Below are 23,724 nucleotides of genomic sequence, written 5' to 3'. Positions count from 1 at the left end.
CTTCTTACCCACCTTGTAGCCCCCTAAAACCATTCATCATGTTTTGTCATAGGCTACGTTTTCCCCTTTTATGAACTGGCTTTCTCCTTTACTTCAACTGATGAATGCCCACTCATCTTCTAAGACTCTTCTTAAATGTCTCTTCCAATGGAACTTTCTCCAATCAGAATTCATCTCACCAATGCTTTGATACTCCCAACAATTTGTCAACTCTATGATGGCCATATGCTTGTTGCATTGTTATTAGTTGCTTCCTTCTCTGCTGGAGCAACTGGAGGACACTGACTACGCTCAGAATGGGACCTGGTACCCAGTGAGTGCTCAATAAATACTTGTGAAATAAAAAAATTAATTTATGAAAATACTAATTACATTTAATCAAAACAACTACAGGACAGTTAACACATGTTTTAAAATATCTGTGAATTGACAACTGAGCAAGATTGAGAAAAAACATGTTAAATTTTGAGTAGTATCATTCTCGATAGGTCCTATAGAAGCATAATAATTTCTTTTCTCATCTCCAGCTTATCTGTTAGAATACTTACGTGGTCGTTTAATGAACAATGTGCACTGGCAGCACCAAACAGTGCTTAACTTGGGAAACTTTTTTTTAGTTTACCAAGTAATCTAGTCTATAGTGTGGTAAATCCATCTTTGGATGGCTTTAATCTCCTGCAGTTACCAAATCTCAATGCTTTTTTACCAGAATCTGCTTCAGACAAGGGTATAAAAAGAAATTATCTATAAGTTTTCATAAATAAGCAGGCTGGGGAAGAGGAAACATTTGGAGATGCTTTATTTCTATGATAGAGAAATAGCACATAAAAGTCTTCATAATTTCACAAAAAGTATTAAGTCAGATAGAGTTAAAGGGAAAAGTTCACACCAAACTATAAAGACTTATTTTGTCCTCTTCTCTTCCTCCTATAATATGAACAAAAATATATTGTGTTAATTAAATGAACAAGTGCAGAAGGTAATTGGTTCTATTATTTTATATCAGGGAAATGTTAGATAAATAGGAAGGTCTTATGCTGTCATTCTCTGAAGCCTTTGAAATAACCTAAAAGAATTTAGAGTTAGTTGAATTACTAATTTAATATTGTGGGCATAATTTTGTTCCAGTGTTTTTAAAATAAACTTTTTTATCAAATTGCAAGTACTTTTAAAGAAAAGCATTTAATGGTAGCTCTTAGGATGTATTTCACTATGGATCAATATTTGGGGAGAATCAACATTGTATTTAGCCTTGTCTAAATTTTTTGTTACCTGAAGTAATTTAAACTTCCAAAGCAGCACGAGTTTTTGAAATTAGTTGTGGACCCTGCAAATTAAAAACAAATAAGAATCATCGAATAAAGAAATGGATGACTGTGCCAGTCATACAGTTAACTCTCCACTGTCAGGGACTGAATTCAAGGTTTATAGATTAACCATGCTAAAAATAAAGATATACATCTCTGATGCCAACAAGCTGGGACAATGGAAGCCAGAGAGGAAAAAAGAATCCACTCACATCAACAGTGGACAGTAGTTTGTTTTTCTTGTATCAACCTCCAAATCCTTACCATTCCTCACCCCACCTGGCCCCTTCCTTTACAAATCAGTCATAGAAATGAAAAGGTTTTTAGAGAAAGTACTGCTTCTATTTGTTAATGTTCTCTGCAGCTAAATGAAAGTCTTTTCACCTCAGACGACACTAATCATTTTATATCTTATTTACTAGAAATGGTTTACATCTAATCTATTTTATTAGTTTTGTCTGATTTGATCTGGTTGTGCCCCATCTCCTCCTACAAAAACAGACACATACTGAGAAGTGCACACACTCAAGCACATTGAATTCTATTATCTATTGAAAAACAACATTTCTGAATATTATCCATCTTTGGAGTTCATTTAACAAAACACCTAAACTTTTATATTATGAGATAGTCAGATAAAATTGGCAAAAAGGCTGAACCATAGAATATATTTTAAAAATAAACTGATGCTATATTCAAATATATTTAGTAATACAAACTAAAGGCTTACAAAATGTAGCCAATTACAAGTCCAGCTAAAATTGCTAGATAATCAGATTAAGATAATTCCTAATTACTGCTCTGTTGATATTCAAAGGCATGCTCCTAAATGAGTTCAAATATATTTTCTATAAATATCCCCCCAGTATCCTGTTTGCACAATTAATTTGCTATTAAGTCCTTTTACTCCATTTAGCCAAACTGATACATGTTAGGCCAGAAACTGTTTAAATTATCATCAAGTAATTATATATTCACTTTATCGTTTTCTCTACTAGGAAATAAATCAAAATTACTAATAGGCAATATATTTTAAAATTATACTTCTTCCTAATATTTAGTGAGAAAACTATGATTATTTTTTAAATATCATAAAACCCTTCAATCTATTTCTAACTGAAATTTAAATCTCTCTGGTGTTATTTTATTTTATTTATTTATTTATTGTTTTTGTTGTGAGGAAGATTGGCCCTGAGCTAACATCTGCCAATCCTCTTTTTGCTGAAGAAGACCGGCCCTGGGCTGACATCCGTGCCCATTTTCTTCCACTTTATATGGGACGCTGCCACAGTATGGCCTGACAATTGGTGTGTCGGTGCGCGTCCGGGATCCAAACCATCGAACTCCGGGCCACCGTAGTGGAGTGTGTGCACTTAACCACTTGTGCCACCGGGCCGGCCCCTCTCTGGTGTTATTTTAAAGTTATAGATTAACTGGGTATTCTTTTCCTTATTCATTATGGAAAATTCTGTACCTAGTATTTTGAGTGTGAAAATGAGCTGCACAAACCTCTTCTGAAAAGCAGACTTCCTGCTCTTGACCTTGGCAGCACTTTTCCAGGAGGCCAGAGAAATCTGCAATCACCACCTCAAGTTGTTCCTCTGTTATTTGTGGCTTTTGCTTCACAAGGTTAATGAGAAACCTGAGATTAAAAACAAAACAAAATACAAGAGAAGTCTATTATGCAATGGTGTTTTCCTAAAGCCTTCCAAGCAGAGAATTTTCAGAGCCCCAGCAACCCTCACCTAAATCCTCACTCCATCAACCCATCACCAGACTTACCACATACACCTTGTCTAATGCTTTCATCAGAAAGACTGAGGCTGGAAACACACCAAGTGTTCCTCTGGTCTGGACTTGTGCAGATTAGAGATGAGACAGTATTTCATAGTTCCACTGTACTTATATGTAGTGAAATACAGTCTTTTTCTTACTTGCCTAGAATATCCTTTCCAGTTCTCTCTTCTAAAGTGTGTCTTACCCGTACTCAACGGCCCAGATTTCCAAACCTCTGCCATCCTTAATTATCACACCTTTACCTGAGCACTGGTTGTACTAATTGCCTGCACTATTCGTTTAGCAATACTTTCATGTTGGAATTAATGTTGACTGGGGGAATAGGGAAGTGCCAGAGTAGGTGACATTCTTACTGTACCTTGAAACATGCCTCGAATTGTGACAGAGAAAAAAGGGAAGAACAGGTTTTCCAAAAGGAAGGAAGATCATTTGCAAAGCAAGAGAGTATTAAAATGCATGGGAATTTGAAGAACATGAGTTCCATTGACTTGCATTACCATCACCATTACAGAATGCCTCCCACAATGAATTCAAATGTGCATCCCATTTTCAACACCCATACTTCATGGCTGAGTCAAATATTATGGTTATTCTCTTCAAAGAGTAAATAGTGTAAAAAAAGATTCAGTGATGTTTTTCTAGTGCTTTGGAATATTAGTACGCAGACTTACTGCAAAAATATATCCTAATTTCCCAAAATAGATTGCCCATTTTCCCTTGATCTCAAAATGCATCACAACAATAGTTACAACAGAAACTATTTTTACAAATAGGAAATTGTCTGCCCCAGTGGATTTTTCCAGATCTACGTCCCAATGAGGCTGTCAAGACACTTAGACAAAACTATTTTGAAAGCCACTTTAAGTGCTTTGGGGTGATAACGTTCTCCTAGTGAGCCCAAGAGTGTTGGGTGTGTAAGGTAGAAATCTGAACTGCTATTTAGTGTTGCCAGTCTTCTCCATGCTAGCAAACAACAGTCTCTTACTGTTGCTTCATTGTTTGCAGTGCTACACCCTGGGCATGGCACAGATCCTTGTGGAAGATGAACTTGTCATCAGAGAATGGTGGAGGGACATATGTTTCATCCACCACCAAGCTGCTGAAGCACGGCCTCCTGTTGGCGTATGAAGAAGTGCAGCACTGACCAATACCAGGGTTGATAGGCGTCTCTTCATGCCTGATGCATAATTGTCCGATAATAAGGTCAGCCTAGTTAGGAGAATGAGAAAGAGATTGAGCATTAGCCATAAAATTGATTCAGGTTTCCAGAAAATTGTTGCAATAATTTTTAACGTCCAGTAATGTCTAATTAATATTACAGGAAAATTTGCTATCTGTGTAGGATCATGTGTTGCCAGATTGTAGATTCTTGTTTGCCCATTTGTGTGAGATAAACCTCAGCATTTAGTGACAGATGTTCCATAGGTGATGTTGAAGACAATCCCTTCAGCTATTTGGGTCGGCTACTTGAAACATGTTTCCAGTTACATCTGTACTCCCAAAGGGGGAAAAAAGTCTCTGCCCTGACCTAGGAAATCAATACATGGCTTACATTTTCCATGTATATCTAGTTGAGCTTTCCATTTTATTTTTGAGATTCAGAGAATTACTATCTGAACGTACGAATAGCACAAACCTAGTCATTTTGTATACACACTTACATACATATATACATACAGCTAATATATATCCTAATTGAAAAGAAATAAGGCCATTGTGCGCGTGCATGTGTGTGTCTTTAAGGCCTTCCTAATGTAGAGTCTTCCCTCATTCCATACTTCAGAGCTATTTCTTAGGCATCTAGTAACAACTTGTAACAAGGGCCAACATATTTTATGTGCAGGCTGGCGCTGAGCGAGCCGTGTGGATTACCTCGTTTAAGACAGCCATCCTATGAGGGTGGTACAATTTTTATTCTCAAATGTCAGAGGAAAACGCTCAAGCTTAGTGAGATAAGTAGCTTCCCTATGTGACATGAGTAACAAGTGGTGAAAGTGGAATGGGAATGTAGGCAGAAGACCCTATACTATAGATTCTAGAACCTATACTCCTGAACTTCACACCATCCTGTGTCCCCGCAGCCTCTCTAAATTTGGAATTCAGTAAATGAGAAAGATGATGCTTAAGCACAAAAAATTTTCCTTTTACTCTAACCTTTGGCAAAAAATTCCAGGACATGAAGACTAACTAGCAAATAACTCCCCATCATCAAAAAGAGGAAAAGGGAAAAAACAGATATACAATTTTATTCACAATTATGACTTTAAGGGAAAAAATAATCATAAAAAAACTCAACCTGCAATCATATGCATGACACTAGTGACATTAAGAAGTGAAGACTATTGGCATTACTAATTGGAAAGTCATTTTACTATTCAGAACATGGGACTTACCCTACTGTATACCCTATACGCTGTCAAAGGGAATAAATTGTCCCTAATATCAACATCATAAGAAGATCATACTACAAAAGACAAAAATATATGTACGGCTAAAACTAAAATGACTAATTTTAATTTATCAAAGTTGAAGCTTTTTCTTTTTTTTTTTTTAACATTAAAGTAAGTATTTGGTGAACAAACAGAAGAAATCATGAATCGAAATGCATGTTGATCATTCTCTCTCCTGTGCATAAAGCTTGCCCAGACACTGTTGAATAAACTGGCTGCACTTCCACCAGCCATTCTTGAAGGACAGGTAGCCTGGCCACATGCCAACTGTTCAGAGCTGAGTTCTCGCACCCCCTCCAACTGTCAGTAATCAAACAAGTCAAGGAAAGCCGTCTCCATATTGGTTTCTATCATTGTCCCTAAGTGGGAATATAAGGCTATTTCAAGGTAAACGGGGCAGAAACAAAATGAGACTAAACAAAACACTCACCGCTTTCTCCCCACAGGCCAATTGCTTGTCCTCACTGAGTTGGCAACAAGTGGCTGCTGCGGTCGCCATTTTCCTCGTCAAGGCTATCAGCTCAGGTGGGGTCAGCTGAGGGGCTTTCTTTGCGTAAGCAACAAGAAACCTGAAAGAAACATTTTTCACCAAATCCTGCTGAGTCATTCACGAGTTTTTGGACTCCTCACTCCTTCTCATAGACCTTCTTTTGGTGTCAGAAGACATGAAGTCAGCTCATTTGTTTCATCCACATGATATTTGGACCAACTTTTGAGATGCATTTACTCTAACAACCACTCCCTGTACTCCTATTACAGCACATATCAAATGGGAAAACAAGCTCTGGGCAGTAAGCTGATTCCTATTTCCAACCTCAAAAGCGTCACTGATTTTAACTTTGACCTTTCTGTATTTTAACTACAACAGACGATGACAGAATGGATATCTTTGCTGCAAAAATCTGCATGGTTTGGGGAACCAAAAGCTGGGGTACCACAGTTCAGACTTCACAGACCTAAAAGGGGGGAATGGGGAAGGCTACCTACTGTCAGAGGAGTTGGGTGAGCAGATAACACTGACTTCCAATCTGAAATAGGGGGTGAAATTAGAGTAACCCGGGTGACTAATTTAGACATATATTTCCTTTCCAATTAATAACTTTAAATCACTAAAAATACTATTTAAAAAAACATACGCATTCTGTAAGTAATATTCTCCTAACTTCTGGAAGAGGCCACAGCTTCTCTTTGCCAGTGCTTGGCCTTCCTGGATGTATTTCTCTAGTTCTTCTTCCTGAAAATAAAGCATTATTACACACATTTTTTTCTCTTTCTAGACACACAACTTTATATATAAAAATTGACCAATAATATTTTATTCTATTACAATACCAATCTTAGAGAAATCAATTTTAGGTTTTTTAAAAAATATTAAACATAGTAAAATGTGAATTGTAAGAATTAAAGCAAATGGACTTTGGAGAGATTAAGTTTAAAAGTTTGTGAATCACAATGTTATTTGATGACAGAACTCAATCTTTGGACAAAGGATTTCTGTTCTTTCTATATGAAATTTTTACCTTTCTGGAGCTGTTCAAAAATGAATATCACTTTTATTTTGTGCCTCAAAGAACTTTTCATAACATTTTTATTTCTAAAGTAAGCCACTAGTTGTTGACTACTAGTTAATAACTACTTAATATCTAGATAACTAGCTAATAGATACAACTAGCTAACTACTAGTTAATAACTAGGTGCTTTCAAACAAACAGCATTTTTGATGCATGATATCAATCCAGTTTTTCAGATTGTCCCTAAAAAGCTAGAGCAATTTACCCCTTTGTCCTGGCATTCAAGAGGGTTTTCAGACTGGGAACACTTCTCCAATAATTCCTGGTATCCTTTAGCAACTCTTAGAATTACTGGGATAGCAAGCTTGGTGTGCCTTCTTGAATATTCATAAGTAAATCTGAAATATGTGTGAAAAGGTATTATGTTATTGGAATTAAGAGACAAATCATTCTTATATGGCATGCATAAGTTAAAATTCAAATAAATAAACATGGAAATCAAATATGATTTGAACTATATGCATGACAAAACTATTAATAAAAATTACAAATTGTTTTAAAGTGGTATTTTTTTTCTTTTGTGCCTTTCATTTTGGCTTTTCAATTATGGACTTTATGTTTATTCAGTCAACAAATATTTTTGCAGTGCCTACTCTATGGGAGCATTTCTTTAAGCAGTAAGGATTTAATAATGTATTAGATAAATTGCCTCACCTCTCAAAAGTATACATTACAGGGAGACAGAAATGAATAAACAAGAAATAGGTCATCTAATTTCAAGTAGTGATAAACCAATGAAGAGAAATCAAGGAAGATAGAAGAGAGTGAAAGGGGCAACACCTAACCGAGAGTGTGTGGTCAAGGAAAGTCCCTCTGGGTAGCTCTTTCAGAAAAGATACCTGGGTGAAGGAAGCACATAAGTGTCTTGGGGAAGCTTATTCTTGGCTGGGAAAATTTCTACTGCAAAGAACCTTTCCAATTGAAGAACTGCTTCTATTAAATAATTAGCTTTGGGTGTGTATGGATGCATAAATTTAAAGATAATTCTTGAATTTAGAAATTGGTGATATTAGTTTTGCCACCGATAAATTGTCATTATGAGTTTCTTAAATCTGGACTTCGTTCTTGTTTGCATAATTTTATTTAGCTGTGCAAACAATGTACGAATGTCTAATTTTAATGCAACAATAGAGTAACATCCTCAGGGAATATTAAAAAGAAAATTGGGCCATTATTTTCATTACTACATTAGAAGCAGACTCAAATTCAGAAAGACCCTTGGAGATCATTAGGTACAATGTCTTAAGAGCTGCACACATCCCTCCTCTGATATTATCCATAGATACACACTATACAATAAAGGAAAATGTATTAACTGCTTGCTTCCCTTAAAGGCAAACAGAATGAAAACATGTCCTATCAATTATATTACAACAAACCACTATACTACAAATGTCTCTAAACATGTTCTGATTTTCTTACAAAATAAACCATGTATTCAATTATTAGCATATCAATTGCTCCGATAAAAACCCTTCTATATAGCATTATCTATTGAGTTATATTTTGGGGAAAAGTTTTTAAAACATGCACAGTGAAAAAGTGCATTTTTAATCATGAGCCCTTTTTTTTTGATGAAGATGGGCCCTGAGCTAACATCTGCCAATCCTCCTCTTTTTGCTGAGGAAGACTGGCCTTGGGCTAACATCCGTGCCCATCTTCCTCCACTTTATATGGGACACCGCCACAGCATGGCCTGACAAGCGGTGCGTCTGTGCGCGCCAGGATCCGAGCCGGCGAACCCCGGGCCGCCACAGCGGATCTCACACGCTTAACTGCTTGCGCCATTGGGCTGGCCCCTCATGAGCTCTTTTTATTACAAAAATATCCGTACCCTACTCGGAAGTTCAATGGTGGTCTTGGTGAGTAATCCTTAAAGGGATGATAATGCTTCTGATTCCAGAGAAATTGATACAAAATAAAATTCAGTCTCATAAGCAAGCCAGTTAATCGCAGCAATGGTGAGAGTCTCATCAATATAAGATAGATCCCATTCCTTATTCCCTAGTTATCTGCTTAAATATATTTTGGCTCAAAACATTCTAGCATTACCCTCCCATGAGCTCAAAACCCATAGCCGTCACTCCCCACTCCAACAACACAAAGCTGTCAGCCACATGATAATCTTTACCTGTGTGAACACACATTTAACAGAGCATGTTACCTGGCCATGAAGAGATCTTTTTCCTTTGAAGAAAACTGGTTGAAATCTCGCTCTCCCAAAAACCTATTTAGATTTGGAGATAAGCCTTCAGGTGTGTCATCATTTTCTGTGTGAATTATGCATTGACTAAGTTCAAGTGTGGGCAATTTACAGCATTCTAGTATGTTGCTTGACAGAATACGTTGTTGAGAACATACGTAGGATATAATTTTACCCTGTAACAGGAAAAATAAAGTGTAAGTTTTAAAAGTTGATTCTTTAATGCAGGACCTTAGGGCCAGCCAGTTCTAGGACGGAAAGCAGGAAGGGAAGGAGGAAGGGGGAGAGAGGGTGAGAAACGGGGGAAGAGGGGGAGGAAGGGATAGAGGTGAAGGGAGGAAGAAGAAAGAAGACATTTTACCTATCTCCCGTTTTAGTGCTTACTCCCTACTTTGCCTTTCCTCACTCCTTTCCACCTACCCCCATTTGTTACTTTTTTCATAGTTTTCAGCTGAAACCTACTATTTAATTTTAGCACGAAGCTTTTAAACACAAGAAAGAAATGTACTCTTCAAACCAAATGACATGCAGGTTGATGTACATCTTTCTATTAGTATTGAAATTTGCTACTAGATGCCATTTGCTGTTGATATAACATGGAGAGCAAACTTTCTGCTGCATCTTTAACAGAACAATCTGCAGTGACCCACTATGACCTGCAGGGGGCAGTCTATAGATAAGGAAATGGCGGTGCACCCGAAGTGGCCAGAAAGAAGCAGAGCTGACACATCCCTATCACAGGACTGAAAACTCTGTATATTCTCAGCAGGGACAATTAGAAGTCATTATTCAGCCATTAAAATCCAACTATGTACCATACTGAAGTTAACTTTTCCACTTTAAAAGAAAAAGGTGGTTATGAGCTCCAAAAATTGAAAAACTAATTTAAAAAAAAATGACTATACAAATTAGTAAAATTATTTAAAACTGAGAAAGACTTTAAAGAAAAACAAAATGGTTCTTATTACTGTCTCTAATACACAGGTAAATACTTTTAAAAGGAAAAATAAATGAAATGGGAAAATCTGTCTCTGGGGTAGCCTTCTCTCAGTTCATCTTCCCAACTCCTCCACCAGCATTTCTCTGCCTATGCTCCAGCACTGTCGCCCTCAGGCCTCCCTGCAGCTGTGGCTTCTTGCTGACTTCTAAAACTATCTCAGCCGAATTTCCATGGGACTGGGCTGAAATGAGCATTTTACCCTCATGTCTGACATTCTGGAAACCTTGTTCCAGCCTTGGTTTCAAGACCTTTGAGTATCTACGAGTAATGATTGTAAGCCTCCTTGGAGAAGGTGTATTACAGGCGACCAGAGAGGGAGTAATCTGGGGATAAACAGGCGTCTTGTACAGCATCTAGGAAGCCTGGGGTTGGCCCAAAATAGACCAACGCCACACTGCTTAAACTGCAACTGATTATGGCATGTTGTTGGAGTTTTTGGTTTTTGGTTTTTAATTCTCCTAGAGCCCTTTATTCACACGTCTTTTTGGTATGGCTAGCTTTTTACCTTGTAGAACAGTTTCTTGTGTTGTATATGTTGTTTTGTTGTATTCGTATAATAGATGTAGGATTATATGATAGGGTGCCTTCCGTGTGCCAGGCATTGTGCTGGCAGCTTATGGAAAAAACAGTAAACAAAAAGCAGTTCCTAAACCCAATGAGGTCACATGTGTCATCTCTCCTATCAGACTATAAATTCCTTGAGGTCAACTCATGCCTTCATAACAAGTGTCCCTCACAGTTGCTAGCACATGGAAAATATTCAATGCATATTTATTGAATGAAAGAATAAATGGATAGAAAAACAAATACATTAAAAGTAAAGAGTCTGCCCCCCAAGATCCTATGTGGAGGCCTCCTGAGAGGTCATCATCTCCTTTAGAAGTAAGGATGATTGGACACTGGTCTCACAAGAGGAGAGGGCCTCCTAAGTGAAAGGCAGGATTAAAAAAAGTTCTACTACCAAAATGTCTGTAACTTCATTCAGTTGGCTAGTTATCATACCCTGTGACCAACTCAACTCAGACAACCTTCTTCCATTTAGAATGAGAGCAAAAGAAAGCAAAAGGAGTATAAATATTTCTTTTTTAGGAAGTAAGACTTTTCACCCCATCCTGCAGACACTCTTGCACGTTTCCTCTGCAACATTCCTCATGTATGTGGGCCACATCCAGGACTAGCTTCTGAATTTCAGTAAAATTAGCTTTGGAATACCTTTGACTCAGAGTGGCAACAGTTCTAGGGGAGAAAAAAGGAGTTAGAACTCAATCTTACAGAGTATTAGTATAGATGCAGTTCCAAAGAGAAAGAACTGGAATGTTCTTCCTGTTTAAAAAGAAAAAGTGTTACAAATATTGTCAATTCCAGCCCCATCTTTCAAGGCAGTGGCTCTGTGAATTGTGATCTGGCCCCACAAATGGTTTGGAGGTGATTTGTCTTTCCCTAAAGCCTTTCCTGTGAATTGCAATGAAATCTATCTTTTTGCTGTTCATCCCTGATGATGAGCATTTGGAATCATCGTAGTGAGTGAGTGGAAAAAGTTTAAAAGGATAAACAATTAAGAAATGGAAAATTCCATAAGAATGATAATCATTTTTTACTTGGAAGGAAAAATATACTTCTGAGAATACAAAGAGAAATGAATATGTGCAAATCAATGAAATGGAACAAGAAAGAGGAGCAGACTAAATATTCCAACAAGTCATCATGCCAAGACGTGTAGTCTGGCCCAAAAGGGATGTAAGAAACAAAAATTCTAGTTTCTTCTGCATATTTCATTAAATTTTAAGAGATGTCTAGGTGAAACCACTGCTCCCTAGAGCAACTGGTATTGTTACAGCTACTGATGAAGATGGATTTTCTTTAAATTTAGAACATTTAACGTCAATTCCTTATGGATAGCAAATAATAAATAAAGTCATTATAATATCTTAATTTATATTTTATTACATAGATAAATTTAAATAAAGTGTTTCATGAATCAATCTTTAAGTTTCTAATAGAGTTGAAGGATACTTAAAGCATAATCTGACCTCTTCCAAGAAGAAATTTTAGTCAGTCTTGAAACTAACTCCATGAATAAAAACCTTAATCTAGGTCTCTGCTGTGTACAATATTTTTAAATGTGGCATTTACCAAACAAAGAAATAAACTTTGAATGCATATGCTTAATACTCTTCAATTAGCAGCACAGATGTTTTCCTATAGTGAAAAATTTTATGATGAAAGTTTTCATCATAAAAATGGAAAAGTATTTCAAACCTGTTATGTAATTTAAAATTTTCTAGTAGCCACATTAAAAAGTAAAAAGGAACAAGTTAAATTCACTTTAATGATATGTTTTTAACCCAATATATGAAAAATATCATTTCAATATATAAACAATATAAAAATCTATTAATGAGATATTATACATTTTCTTTTTCAACTAAGTGTCTGAAATGTGGTGTACATTTTACACTTAAAGCACAGTTCCTCGTTTGCACTAGGCACATTTCAAACGCTCAGGAGCTACATGTGGCTAGAGGCTGCCACATTGGATGGCACAGCTCTAAACCATTCGTGATTCTGATTCTTATATCTTACCTCAAGGTCTCAGTTGTCAGGATACAGACAGTTAGAGATCACTGACATAGTAGACAAATAGGTATAATGAAAATAAATCACGACAAGGACCTAGAAAAACTGGATTCTGATGACCAGCAGTGTGGTCTTGGGTAAACTGCTTTAATCTCCCTGGACCTCAGGTTACTCATGTGTGAAAATGAAGAGGTTGGACTAAGTGATTCAACTGTTCGGGTTTTTTTTTTTATATTCTTCTTCATCCTAATAATAAAGATAGAAGATGAGATAGAGATAGATAGATAGATAGATAGATAGATAGATAGATAGATAGATAGATAAGAAAGAAAAATAAAAAGAAAAACAGATAAAGACAAAGAAAAGGGAGAAGGTAAGTATGCTAAGTGTGAGAGTTAATATGGTCAATTGAAAAACTCCAAATTTGCCTTCGAGCTTTTTAGCATCTGGGACAAGAGAACAAACTTCAGTGAGTTACATTGCTTTCACCAGCTGGGAGAATACATGCTAGTTCTTCAAAGATGACCATTTTTTTCCTCCTGACACTGGGATCTAATATTATTGCCTCAAGTGAATGTTTTCCTAAAACACAACAATTGGTGTAATAGACTTTATAGCAGATTAGGTAGCAAAATTAATGTAAGGAATTCTTGTTAGCCAAAACTATTAAATGATACTCAATGAAGACTAATCTACTTTGTAGATAATCTGGGGAAACACAGTCTAACTATGAGATATAATTTGATTGCTGACAAGAACTTAAGAGTATCTAGAAAAACACCTGTCAGAATGACTAGTATCAAAAAGAAAAAAATAACAAGCATTGACGAGGATATGGAGTAAAGGAATCCACATACAGTCAGTGGGAATGTAAATTGGTGCAGCCAATACGGAAAACAGTATGGTTGTGGTTAGTGCCGTGGAGTCTATTCCAACTCCTAGTGACTCTGTGCACAGCAGACCAGAACCCTGCCTGGTCTTTTTGTGCCATCCTCTCACCTTCCAGTGTTATATCAGACAATGCTCTGCTGCTGTTCATAGGGTTTTCGTAGCTAATTTTTTCAGAAGTGGTTGGCCAGGTCCTTCTTCCTAGTCCGTCTTAGTCTAGAAGCTCCACTGAAACCTGTCCACCATGGGTGACCCTGCTGGTATTTGAGATCCCAGTGGCATAGCTTTCAGCATCACAGCAATGTGCAGCTACCACAGTATGATGACCGACAGATGGATGGTATGGTTCCCTGATCAGGAAATGAACTCGGACCATGACAGTGAGAGCGCCAAATCTTAACCACTACACCACCAGGGCTAGCTAAACAATATGGAGTTTCCTCAAAAAATTAAAAATAGAATCACCATATGATTCAGCAATTCCACTCCTATTTATCTGAAGAAAATGAAAACACTAATTCAAAGAGATATGTGCACCCCTATGTTCACTGTAGCATTACTTACAATAGTCAAGATATAGAAGCAACCTAAGTGCCCATTGATAGATGAATGGATAAAGAAGATATGGTATATATATGTACAATGGAGTATTAGCCATAAAAAAAAGAATGAAATCTTGCCATTTGGGACAACACGGCGGGACCTAGAGGGTATTATGCTAAGTGAAATAAGTCAGATAAAGACAGATAAGTACAGTATGATTTTACTTATATGTAGAATCTAAAAAACAAAACAAATGAACAAACAAAAAACAGAAACAGACTCATAGATACAGGAAACAAACTGGTGGTTGCCAGTCGGGGGAGGGGTTGGGGGAGTGGGTGAAATAAGTGAAGGAGATTAAGAGGTACAAACTTCCAGTTACAAAATTAATAATTTCATAGGGATGTAAAGTACACCATACAGAATATAGTCAATAATATTGTACTAACTTTATACGGTTACAGATGGTAACTAGATTTATTGTGGTGATCATTTCATAACGTATATAAATATCAAATCACTATGATATACATCTGAAACTAATAGGATATTGTATGTCAATTATACTTCAATTAAAAAGATAAAATAAATTTAAAAAAGAAAAGAAAAATAATAGTAAAATTTTTTTAAAAAGAGTATCTAGAAGAATAGGTCAATAGTATAAATCTCAGAAGCCTTCTCTAAGTATTATATCATGTGGACTTTAATAAGTGTTAAACAGCAGACTAATCTGTTAGCTTCCTTCCAATCCTAAGATTTCATTGTTCTAATCACATTAGCGTTCATCAAAGGAGACTTCATTCTCTACAACAGTAACAATGAGAAAAATGAACTCAAATTGCAAAATAATAGTTCTGCAGATCTCACCTTCCTCCCTAGACAGAGCTTAAACTTACATGGCACGGTGGGTTCGGGGTCCAAAATTTCTTATCACTGCACACGTATGTTGATTTAACAAGTTGCTTTCTCTTACTTCTCTGGTAATTGTTGCTTCCTAGATACAGAGAAAACAAGATCTCAAGAAAGGATGTATGTTCTTTTGCAGGCTCTAATAATTAGAAAAACAACAGATATAGAGAAAACATGAAACACTATAAAAATTTTTTACTAAATATTATAAATGCAATACATTTTTGCAGAACTTTATTCATTCATTCATTCATTCATTCATTCTTTCAGGTTGGTTTATATGCATCTATGCCAGACAGATTTATTCAAAAGACCTTGAAACTAAAACATTATAACATTCATATGTGGGATAATGAATAAACAATTATACTTTTAAACAGCTTTAAGACAGATTGAAGCCTGATAATTTCTTAAATGTCTTCTCAGTCACAAAAAATAAGATTGCGTCATAGCCTGATATTCTGGGAATAGTCACAATTCTTAGCAAATTTTTGATGTAGGACATCTGGTGGCAAGTAATTAGTTGTGGGTATCCTTCTAGCTCTCTGAACCGAAGATGGATATTCACTTCTCTAAACCTAATTTCCTCGTTTGTTAAATGACAATAATACCCCTCAAATTTGTTCTAAGGATTAAAATCAATAATGAATCTAAAGCATTTATCATCATTCTCTTTCACTGTTTTCTTTCTCCTTTTCTCCTCCCACTGCTACTCCACCTTCTTTCACTTCCTTCTACTTCTTACTCCTCCCTTTTATTTATTTTACCACATCTGCTTCTGTCTGTCTTTATCCCACCAAACTCGCTCCCTTAATAATGAAGTAATTGTCAGCTGAATGAATAAACAAACGAATGCAAAATAAACAGCAAATCCAGCTTTTTGCCCAAAGAGTATCAGACTGCTTGCTCTATTCTGAAAATGATACTCTACACACAAAGCATATTTCCATTTTTAACTTTGTTTGGTTTTAGTGAATCATAGCCAGATTAAAGTTTTGGTTCAGATATCCACACAAATATAATACCTTTGTTTGGAAACATTCAACTGTGTTTTCAGATTTGCAGCAAGCTGAAATTATCTTGTCATAGTGACCAGCCAAGTAAAGAACTGTAGACGCATATAGGATAGGGTGCCTTCTTGCTATCTCATAGACATATCTGGGAAATGAAAAGGAGCTGTGAGATTCACTAACACATAAAAATAGGACAACTACTGCTTGGAACTGGTCTCGGGAACTTGTTTAAAGATTCAGAAAACAGTCATATTTTTTTCCATGTGCTGTCAAAAATTTTCCTCACTGAAGATCCCCAGGAAAAAATCAATCTGATAGCCGATACCGTATTCTATTATGAGAACAGGAATGCTGACTACGATTCTTATTGAAGTGTCCTTTTCAATAAGCCTACTCAGACATGTTTCGGGAGTCAGCAAGGCCAGACCTCCACTAAGTAAAACAGAAAGGTAGAGTCTCTTTTTCTCATCAGTGCAGAATGGAGTTATCCACGTTGCCAGTCTCCATGGCAGAGATGTTCTGAGGACAGGTCCTATATTTCTCTGGTGTGGGCAGCAGCATGGAAGACAGAGTGATTAAGAGTGAGATACAGACTTCCCCAACACAGAACCTGGCTCCAAATCCCATCTTGGGAATGTGTTAGCAGTGTGCCCTCAGCCAATTGTCTTAACTTTCTAAGCTTCAATTTCCTCACCAGCAAAGTGGGAAGAAGAAAAAGAATGAAGAGGAAGAGAACAAGGAGACTTCAAAGGCTGTTTGTGAACGTTAGTCTGATCATGTGCGTCAAGCACACATGTTCCTATAACATCCTCAGCGCTCAATAAATGCTAGCCAAGTTTATGTATCTTAAACAGTCCTAGATCTCTAACATTTTTTATTTCCAGGCAATTTGGTGAACATGGAACACCAAATATTTGGCTCTGGAAGGAGTCTTTTTATGCCATAATAATATATTCTTGGGCAAGCTAAAATGGAGAGATTAGAAGGAAAAAAACAAAGTGTAGATCAAGAGACTAAAGGAAAAACTGGTGGGTCTGATGTGTGGTCTATACTGCATCTATCTTAGCACGCTGTAGAAACAAAGTTACACTTAAAGTCGCTCACCTAATTTCCTAGTGCAGGACCTCAGCAGATGCAACGCCAAACATTATTTCTACTTCTCCGTGTTTTAGAGTACATCTGCAAATTGCAGAAGCACTAGATTCTGCTTGATACTGCTCCCTTCCTGGGGTTTTAATCTACCTTTCAATTGGATCCTTACCGGTTCAGGAACATCTCCCTGCTTTCTTCATATGCTTTACAACTGCTGACAGGTTCTGGAAGTTGAAAGGGTGGGATGTATGCTGGAGCATCCTTTTTGCGTGCTAGTAAACAGTTATGTCTTTCCTCTTCACTTTGGCTGCAGCAATCTAAAAGTCCATACTTTTCAGGAATTTCCTTCTCATGGCAAATCTCTTCCAGAAAGGCAGATAGCTATAAGAAAGATTTGTTTTGAATGAAAGACAACAAACTTTACTTGAAAATCTGTAAAACACATGAAAAATTTTCTAATATCCAAAATCAGAACTATAGATTAAGAAAATAATTCCCCACTCAAATTCCAATATATTTAGTTTCAGCCTGAGATAGCTTTCTTTGATGCCTTTTTGGAAATGGAATTTTTGTTTCCAACCTTTAGTAATACATGAGCCATTAGAAAAAATTATTTTATTTTAAAACGAAAAAGGCCACACACTATTTTATTCCCCATCAAAAAAATTGATATATTTTATTTTTCCCTCTTATGTTGTCAACAATTTGGCTCCATGATACGTGAGCTTTCCTTTTTTACATAAACCATTCAGACAGATACTCATTTCATGTGGCATTCTTATGAAGACATTGATCTAAAATTGGATATTATTTTCAGATAAAAATCCAAATAATTTGAAATGGAATAAAAATAGCATCAAATATTTTGGGGGCTCATAATTACAGATTTAGCTAAAATGTTTTAAAAAGTACATTTTAAATGTTCAAAATCCTTCTTTGTTGCCCTATTTCTACCAGGATCATATGATGAAGCCAATAGTCTGAAGCATGCCTCTGAGGAACCCATGTGTTTCATTCATCTCAGAAAGCTTTTTGTTTAGCTGCCATAACTGCTAATATTTAGAGAATCCTGGAAATCTTAAGTAGCACTTCCAATTCCCAATCCATGTAAAAATCATGCCTTTATGTTTACTATGGTAACTCACCAATCTGTAATATGACCTTGAACCTCTCATTGGATCTAAAGTTACAATATGGAATGCATTTTGCTTAATTTACACATGTTTTTAGGTTATCAGGACACGCCACACATAGAGAGGTAAAACAGGGATGTTTATTAAATCATCAATTTCAGAGTTAGAAAGTACTTTTATATCTTTAAAAGGGCATCTTCTCTACAATATTCCAGATACGTTGCCTTTGGGCACTTCATCAACCCCACGTGACAGAGGATTCTCTGGGCATTCTGCTCCCTGTTTGGGTAGCTCTAATCATTACAAAGTTCTTAGTCCTTTTCTATATTGAGATAAAATAATCAATAGTAACTATTATTTATTGATCTTCTGCATTAGGATGTCTTTATACTAAAAAAATATTCATTGTTTATCTGAAATTAAAATTTAAGTGGGCTTCATATTTTGTTATTGTTTGTTTGCTAACTCTGGCAACCCTCAGTAAGTGCTGTGCTCCTCACATTCACTATAGTGTAGATATAGCGTAATGTAGCCACTGAGGGTGTCAGCTTTGGAGCCTGATGGCCTGGTTTAAATCCTGATTCTGGGTTCCCTTAAGAAAGTTACTTAACCTGCTGTGCCCCAGCTTCCTCAACTGGAAGATTAGCATCTATCTCCTAGGATTATTGTAAAGATTTAATAAATTAATATTTGTAAGAAAAGCTGATATTCAGCCAATAAGCCCCGGACAGGGTCTCTTGGTTCACTGGATATTCATTCTGATTCTTCAGCACCATGCTCTACGTCAAAAAATATTTTGATTATCAATTAGTATGTAACATTCCCTAGAATAATGCCTGTCACATTGTGTGCTTAATAAAAATTAACTCCTACTACTATTATTTTGTCAATTTCCATGACAACTCTGAAATGGAAGCTATTATTATTCCTTATTTTATAGATAAGGAAACTAAAGCTCAGAGAAGTTAAGTAATATGCCCACGGTCACCCCAAGACTCTTATTTCAGAACCTTAGCTCTTAGTCACTATGCTTATATTGTCTTTTTACAACTGGCATTCATTGTTTTCTATTCTATCCTCTCCAGCAATTCAGAATTAATCTAAGCCCTCGTTCATACAACGTCTTCCAATATTTAAATGTATTTCTTATGCCCTTCCTGTATCTTTTCTTCTGCGTGCCAAATCTTGGTCAAATATCACACTGCTTTTTTTATTATTCACTCACTTGGTTTTTGGAACACTTTGCAGCCTGTTCACCACCAGTGGATTTCTCATTTACAGTCAATACATCTTTCACCATTTTGCTTACTTCCTTATAAGTGGCTTCTTGAACAAACTGGGCAAAAAATATGGTAGCTCTGAAACAAAAATACATATGAATGCTTAAGGAACAGACTTATATTAAGCCTTTTTTCCTCAAGTTTATTTTTTGTTTGTTTTGTTTTCTGTTATGTTGTGACCTGTTTGCAGGGTGAACTTTGCTGAAAATTTATGTGAAATTAAGTTCTAGCCATCCAGGAAGAAATGTCAGTCGTCTTCTTGTCCCCTCCCCCATAAATATACATTTATCTGTAAAAAATCAAAGTAAACAGATTGCCCGTAAATGTGGTTCCTTGCTTTGTGGTCACCCACCCACAGCAATGCACCCATAATTGAGGGTATCTATATTCTTTATAGTTCCTTTCAAGTTTAAGCCAAGAATTGGTCATTAGACCTCTGCCCGTGTCTATTCCCAGCGCAATCAAGGTCTGATCCAAGATCATGGTGCTCACGGATTCACCCAAAGCATTGCTTTAGCAAGTTTCTGTGTACAAGCAGTAGCATACAGACGGTATGCAAGCAACACATTACTTCAAATTCCTTATTAGAAATTTCAAAAATGTAGAAAGGAAAGATAGCACTCAAAAGACAAACATACTCTCTACAAATAACAGAAAATAGAATATTTTACCTCCTATTATTTGCTTCTAGGATTTAAATAGTATTCAAAAAAGAGACTATTATAACATCATCCTATTAGTAATGATGAGAAAAATTCCTGAATTCATATATGGTTACCACTGATCAGACACTAATCTTCAGTTTCTAAAATCTAATTGGGTTTGCCCCATGGAATTTCAAGGAATCTAGAGGTTAACCTCTAAGGCATGGGCCAACAGTTCAACCTCTTCAATATCAATTTGATATTCAATTATAAATAACTTTTCTTGACATGGTCCAATTTCGCTTTCGTACTTTTGAAAACTCATAGGGCTATCTAACTTCATTTAATTACCCAACTAAAATTACCATTGCTTTGCATGTTTAAAGTGCATTTATACAAGCAAAACTTACAGGTCAACTAAATTCGTCTCTGCTGAACATTGCAAAGAATCCAGTATGGAAGCTGGAAAGCAAAATAAACTTCATGAGAAATGGTATTTTCAACCGCAATGAAGAAAGTAATCACTGTTACATGTTAATGTTTGTATTTAAGTTAGAACCATACGATTTTAGAAGTGAGAAGACATTAGGGATCATTTATCCAAACATCTTAATTTTGTGCTTGAGAAAACCAGGAAACTAGGGAATGAAGTTAACAAGAATAATTTATAGTAGACCTAGCACTGAAATCCAGATTTTGTATCTTCCACTTGTTTGGGTTTCCCCTGTACTGTAATGTTCTAATTGGTTTGAAAATAACATGATTAAAAATATATGTCAGTCATCCTTCTGAACATGATGACACCACAGTTTGTTGCCTATTTGTATGCCAGTCACGCAGTTTCTTCTTCAGATGGTCAAAGAATAACATTTTTCTGAAATAAAGAATAAAGATAGTACTTATTTTACCAGTCTGAGAGGATTTTATATGTGAAGGAACCGGGATTATGAACTAGTAACCATATATGTATTTCAAAGTTAATATGTATACCAAATAAATAACGTACAAAAAATTAATTCAACATGGAGCATACAAACCATTCAGAGGTAATGTTAAGCACTGCCATGATTTTGTAAACCTCTTGTAAAATTACAAGTTTATTGTTCATTTAAAGATATTCACCAATTAAATATTTTTCCTCCGTGTGGAGCAGTAAGTACGATAAATAAATCAAGACAAATGAATAAATGCAAATTTAGGAATTTTGATATAGAGAAAAGACCAAAAAGAAAAATACAGAATTTCTCACCTATTCCATATGCATTGCTATGCATTGTTCTGGATTCAGTAGAATTTAGTAGGAAAATTAAAAAAATTGTTACCACCCACTTCATAGTTGCTCGTAATTTCATTGTTGTTGGCGAAGATGGGGCAGAATATTGAAAATTATGCTGCAATTCTTTTATACCCTTCTTGATCAATGCCTGTTAAATAGTAATCTTTTGTTAGCATATTGGTGTATCTGTTACTCTATTTCTTTAGGTTGCAAATGGGGCAACTTGCCAATAATTAACAGCACAGGGATTATTTGTATTTTATGTTCAAGGACACAGACCTCTTTGGGGTGGAAAAAGGTAAAAAAAAAGTTGTAAATTCATTCCATTTTGCAAATATAACAAATACTCTTCTCAAAGTACAGTTTTCAAAGAGATGACTTTTTTCCGAAATTGCACAGTAATTAATTCTTTTCCAATTAAAAAGTTAATGGGGCCATAAGAAAAGACACCAGACTTTGTCTGAAATTCAACTAAATGCATTAATTCATTTAAAAAAATATTAATTGAATGCCTATCAAAAGCCAGGCACTGGACACATTGTTTGACCAGCTCAGACTCCTGACTGAAGAATACATTGCTTGATCATTATGTTGTTTAGCTCAAAAATCCTTTTCACCTGATTTGTATGTCAATAAGGTCCATTTTTCAGTATTTCGTATACTGTGCACGGTTTAACATAGAAAAGTTGGAGCACAGACTCTGATGAACCAAGTCTTATAATAATTTTATTTGTTGCAAAATAATTTTGCATATATGTTAAACTGTAAAATGGGTTGACTGCACTGTTCATTTAGCAACTCAAGATGATTACGTTAATACTAAATAAAGGGCACTTACAAACATCACCTGATTCTAGAGTGTTTCACCTCACATATTCCCTATCTATGAGGGTTCTCAATCTTGGATGCACGTTAAAATCACTAGAGGAACTTCTAAAATTCCGAATGCCTAGACTGCACCCCAAACCAATTAAATCAGAATCTTTGGAGGTGGGTCAGTATTTTCTAAAGCTTCACAGATGATTCACTATTCTAAAATCAAGATTAAAAAACCAAATGACCTGCAGTAGGAAATAAATAAATATGGTGCATTCATAAAATGGAGTAATACGCAACCATCAAAATAATTTTGTGGATGAATATTTAATAATATGGAAATATGCTCATAATACATCATTAAGTGGAAAACAGGAAAAAATATATACAGAAATGATCCCATTTTTGTGCCTCCTCTGTCCCCCCCCCCCCAAAAAAAAAGTGTAGAATAAAAGAGGAATAATAGACCACAAAGTTTTAACATTGAGTTTTTCTGGATGGTAGGATTACAGTGAATTTCTCCCTCTCTTTCTCTTTCTCTCTTTCAAACTTGTTCAATGAAAAGCTGATATGTAATTTTAAAAGTAAAATCAAAAAAATGAATTGAGTATATTTTGAAAAAATAAACCATACTGTAAGTTCCTAGGGCAAACATTTAAACAAAAGTTTATCGATGCCTTTTTACATAATCTTCTAGCCCTTCTAGAAGATACAAAGATTTACCATAGCATAAACAAGTTCCTTATTGCTGGTCAAGTAAAATCCCACTCATGTGATCGCTTCTGTTCATTTTCTGCTATGTGTGGCCACGCTGGTTTTGTCTACTAAGGAACATGCTAACAGGAACAGGCCTTGCTCCTTACTCCACTGTGAGATGCACTGCTCAGCTTGTCTGCCCATTTGAGTATTAATGGAGCACCTCTCCCCTACTCTCCCCGAAGAGGGCTCTTTATTCAAATCTATGAAAACAAAAGCATTGGTTATGAAAAACTGAACCCATTTAATGAAGGAAACTATGTACCATGTGGCTAGGCATGGGCAAAATATCCCACAGCCTTTCACAGTATCTGGTCCACCGTGAGCACTCAGTAACATTTGCTGAATGAATAATGAATGTATTTGTTGAAAGACAGGAATTTAATGTAGAGGAAGAGGTTACATTTGGCAAATCCCAGATTTGATAAGCTCTGAGATCTTTGTAGCTTTATAAACCATATTTCTCGCC

At 35.9% G+C, this 23,724-nt stretch overlaps 1 protein-coding gene across 1 annotated transcript; it reads right to left on the bottom strand.

Annotated features, from left to right (window-relative positions):
* Window positions 1-791: 791 nt before the first annotated feature.
* AFP (alpha fetoprotein) lies at window positions 792-21,741 on the bottom strand. Its single transcript, XM_058546431.1, has 15 exons — window positions 21,657-21,741; window positions 20,818-20,869; window positions 19,709-19,841; window positions 17,520-17,731; window positions 16,271-16,403; window positions 15,233-15,330; window positions 11,435-11,564; window positions 9,290-9,504; window positions 7,331-7,463; window positions 6,691-6,788; window positions 5,985-6,123; window positions 4,090-4,313; window positions 2,817-2,949; window positions 1,273-1,327; window positions 792-927 (listed from the first exon to the last, which is right to left on the bottom strand). Exons 1-14 carry the CDS (start codon window positions 21,739-21,741, stop codon window positions 1,283-1,285), a joined length of 1,830 nt encoding a protein of 609 aa, XP_058402414.1. The 3' UTR covers window positions 792-927; window positions 1,273-1,282.
* Window positions 21,742-23,724: the final 1,983 nt, after the last annotated feature.

Source organism: Diceros bicornis, chromosome 8, assembly GCF_020826845.1.
Source record: "Diceros bicornis minor isolate mBicDic1 chromosome 8, mDicBic1.mat.cur, whole genome shotgun sequence".
Taxonomy (NCBI): Eukaryota; Metazoa; Chordata; class Mammalia; order Perissodactyla; family Rhinocerotidae; genus Diceros; species Diceros bicornis.
Note: the sequence above shows the minus strand (reverse complement) of the source record. Positions and strands in the feature narration are given on the sequence as shown.